Below are 3,668 nucleotides of genomic sequence, written 5' to 3' on the forward strand. Positions count from 1 at the left end.
CACTGGTAATGTATATCGGAAATGTGTTTAAAAATCATATCACCGTTATTGAAATAATTATATCGCGATACATATTGATATTTAATTATTGTCCAGCCCTATGTTTAAGTAATGCAGTCAGATGGTATTTAGTTAAAGTTTTATTAGACTTTTGTGTTTGCTTACAGACAGTACTCTTGCATTTGGGGTTTGGAAGAATCTTTGAATCAAAACTGCATTGTGGTTGTGTGTTTTGTTGTTGACTTATCTCCATCTGTCTTTTTCTAGTGAGATGTCTCTGGTTTTCCCGCGACCAAATACCAGTGTGATCGGCAAGAAGGACAAGCGACTCATGGCCGAGGTGAACGCCTCCCCGCTCAAACACTTCGTCACCGCCAAGAAGAAGATCAACGGCATCTTTGAACAGCTGGGCGCCTACATCAAAGAAAGCTCAGCCTTTCTAGAAGGTGTCTGCTTTCGTGACTTTGTTCCATTCCTCGTCTCAGGAGCTTAAAGCACACTGCTGCGTGCTGTTCACCTGTCAAGCTGATAAGAGGAACCTGGTTGATGCTGACTAGCATAGCTCAGATAGCAAAGACAGGTTACGAAACAGCTGAAGACTCAGGGAAAAGCATGGCTTAGTCAGCGTATCTATGTGTGTAAGGCAGTTTTTCTGTGAACATGTTAGGTGTTCTTTAGGCAAGGTCTTACAAATCTACCCTGGCAGATCATAAGCTCACAGCATTTTACTTAAAGGATTTTGCTCTCATGTTAGTTTTATCTGAGGTCAGTCATATTTTAGCAAAAATTGCCAAAGCCTCCAAAGTTTGCATTCAAATAGGTGCATACACTACCAGTCAAAAGTTTTGAACAGTAAGATTTTTCATGTTTTTTAATGTGATTATATGATGGGAGGTGCGTTACCATTTTAATTTGAACAAGTTGGAGGTTATTCTAACTTTAAGAGGTTACATAAATATAAAACAGCAGTTAAGAAGAGTTTTACTCTCAAGTATGTTTTGTGAATGAATATCATAGAGACTTGAGCGTTGGCTCTTTTGATTTGGACCAATAAGCAATCAAAAACAACCAAAACCGCTTAGCAACTGAATAGCAATGCCCTGCTAATCACTGAGATTGATGTAATCATGGTGGCGGCCTTTACTTTTGACTATCAAGGCATTTTGAAGTTGCAAATGTTGTTGGTGAACTACTTGAACCGTCAAGTGTAGTTGAACTGGTCTGTTTTCTTGACAGAAACCTACAGCAATGAGGAACTGGATCCTGTCACTACAGAGGAGCAGGTGGCGGAGGTGCGAGGATACCTGTCCAAAGTGGCAGGGATCGGGGAGGTCCTGTCCCGCAGACACATGAAGGTGGTCTTCTTTGGCAGGTACAGTGCATACACATCGTCTTTCACAGCCTTAGCGCAAAGTTTGAATTCATTGTTTTTATGTGAATGCTGGGTATTCAGTGCGCATGCCATAAATTTGAAGTATCATTTGTGATTAAGTCACAATTTTTGTGTTAACAGGACAAGTAACGGGAAGAGCTCCGTCATTAACGCCATGCTCTGGGACAAAGTGCTGCCGTCTGGAATCGGACACACCACCAACTGCTTCCTACGAGTGGAAGGCACCGATGGCAATGAGGCTTTCCTGCTCACCGAGGGATCGGATGAAAGAAAGAGTGTTAAAGTAAATGCTCTCTACCTGCTTAATTGTCATAACGGCGTTCCTGAGTGCTTTTGGAAGCTGCTGTCTTTTGTTTTGTCAGATAAGACCCGTGCTATGGGAGTTGGGAATGGAAATTGGCCTCTTGTGTAACTCTCTATAGCAACCATAAATGAGCTTTGCTCACCGTAGGTGCTAAAGAGGGTGTGTAATCTCTTTAGTCTGACATGAGAGGAGACACACTGTAGAGCTACAACTTGTTCCTACAGGTTTCAGGAACACACCGACCAAAATTGAGGCCATGTGTTGTAATGATGACTGCTCTTTTCCAAAACGTTGTGAGCTGTCTACAAAAGCAGCGTGTCCCAGATTACAAAGGCAATCCCAGATTGGAGTTTCAGCGTTCAGGAGTCAGGGCGAAAACGTTCACGCAGATTTCGCTCGTGTTGAAGTTGGTCACATGATTTCACCAGGCTGACCAACAGAAAGTTGGCCCGAAACTGACTTCTGTGTGAGCTGTGCTTCATACATCGCTATGCTATTGACATCGGACCTTTTTGCCTGTGAAATTTTGCTGAAATATCGCTTACGTGACCGCATTTGTAGACTGTTGTTGATAGTTGTACAAATATCGATATAAGAACTTTTATATGAACTCTATAGATCAATTCATAAAAGTCTCTCATTCTGAGTCGCAGCTTACTAGGTTTTGGAACAGAGTTAGTGTGTACAGTTAGTTAAATAAATGAAATTAGAAATGTGTGAGTGAAAAATATACACTAGAAACAGGATTTACACTATAGTGTCGTCAAAAATATACATTTTTCTGTATGTTTCAATTCTAAATGCTGTTTTAATGCTCATTTAAAATTCTTATCTTAATGATAAAAAATTTAATATAAAATGTTATTACTCTAAAAATTAAATGCATTTTTAAATTTAGATTATGTAAATAGACCTCTTTCAGTAAATACTGATACTGTCATTGATATATTGTGTATCCTTTTTCGTATTCATACAGTGTTTTCAAAATGGTAAATATTGAGCAGATAATGTCAGTGACAAGCAATAAGGCAAACAGTTTTGTTGTCTATTTGCGTCTGCTAAATGAAATTCTCTGGATCTTGGCTGACTGTACTTGAGCTTTTTCCTACCAGCTGTCACAAGGTCACACGTTTTTGTCATTTAGGACTTGTCTCGTGACCTTTCCTCTGCATTGATATATTACAGGCTGAGAAAACATGTACATGCTACACTTAAGGACACATGCCTGCTGTAGAGGAATGCTGGGAAAGAGCATATAACTGTACTTACCATGAAAAGACACAGTAAGACAAAAATATAATTTAAGTTGTATTTATTTCTTGCATCTAAACATTTACAACTGAGACCAATGAAAGAAGAGTTTTTTCTACTTTTAAAATAATCTGGTTAAGAGTACTTAAATGCTAATGTTTGCATGCGTGTGTGCGTGTTGGCAGACAGTGAACCAGTTGGCCCATGCCTTGCATCAGGATGAGGATTTGGACGCAGGCAGTCTGGTGTGTGTCATGTGGCCTAAAGCGAAGTGTGCACTGCTGCGGGATGACCTGGTGCTTGTGGACAGGTAAACACACACTCGTGTTGTCTGGCTGAGAGGCTGCACTATTAGGAAATATTGACAGTCCTTTACCGTTGCATTCAATACATTGCCTGTTTTAATTCACAGATCTATAAATTCTGCACATGTGAAACTTTGTTCACATACATTTTTTGTTTATTTTTACTATATTTTTATATATATTATGATATTTTGCTTGCCTAGATACTGTTTTTAATATTAAAGGGGTCATATGATACGATTTCAATCTTTCCTTTCTCTTTGGAGTGTTACAAGCTCTTGGTGCATAAAGAAGATCTGTAAAGTTGCAAAGACTAAAGTCTCAAATCCAAAGAGATATTCTTTATAAAAGTTAAGAGTCAACCACGCCTACCTAAAACGGCTCGTTCTAACACGCCCCCACATGTCTACGTCAC

The 3,668-nt window shown here is 39.4% G+C and overlaps 1 protein-coding gene across 4 annotated transcripts in view; it reads left to right on the forward strand.

Moving 5' to 3' along the window:
- LOC107710790 (mitofusin-2-like) overlaps window positions 1–3,668 on the forward strand; it is a 34,339-nt gene that overhangs the window by 11,130 nt on the left and 19,541 nt on the right. For all 4 annotated transcript variants that reach the window (XM_016515639.1, XM_016515638.1, XM_016515641.1 and 1 more), the window contains 4 exons: window positions 268–446; window positions 1,237–1,372; window positions 1,514–1,676; window positions 3,134–3,258. In XM_016515639.1, the coding sequence (XP_016371125.1) occupies window positions 272–446; window positions 1,237–1,372; window positions 1,514–1,676; window positions 3,134–3,258 (599 nt within the window). In that variant the 5' untranslated portion in view covers window positions 268–271. The remainder of the gene's footprint in view (window positions 1–267; window positions 447–1,236; window positions 1,373–1,513; window positions 1,677–3,133; window positions 3,259–3,668) is intronic.

Source organism: Sinocyclocheilus rhinocerous, unplaced genomic scaffold (genome assembly GCF_001515625.1).
Source record: "Sinocyclocheilus rhinocerous isolate Xijiao unplaced genomic scaffold, SAMN03320098_v1.1 scaffold1048, whole genome shotgun sequence".
Classification (NCBI taxonomy): domain Eukaryota; kingdom Metazoa; phylum Chordata; class Actinopteri; order Cypriniformes; family Cyprinidae; genus Sinocyclocheilus; species Sinocyclocheilus rhinocerous.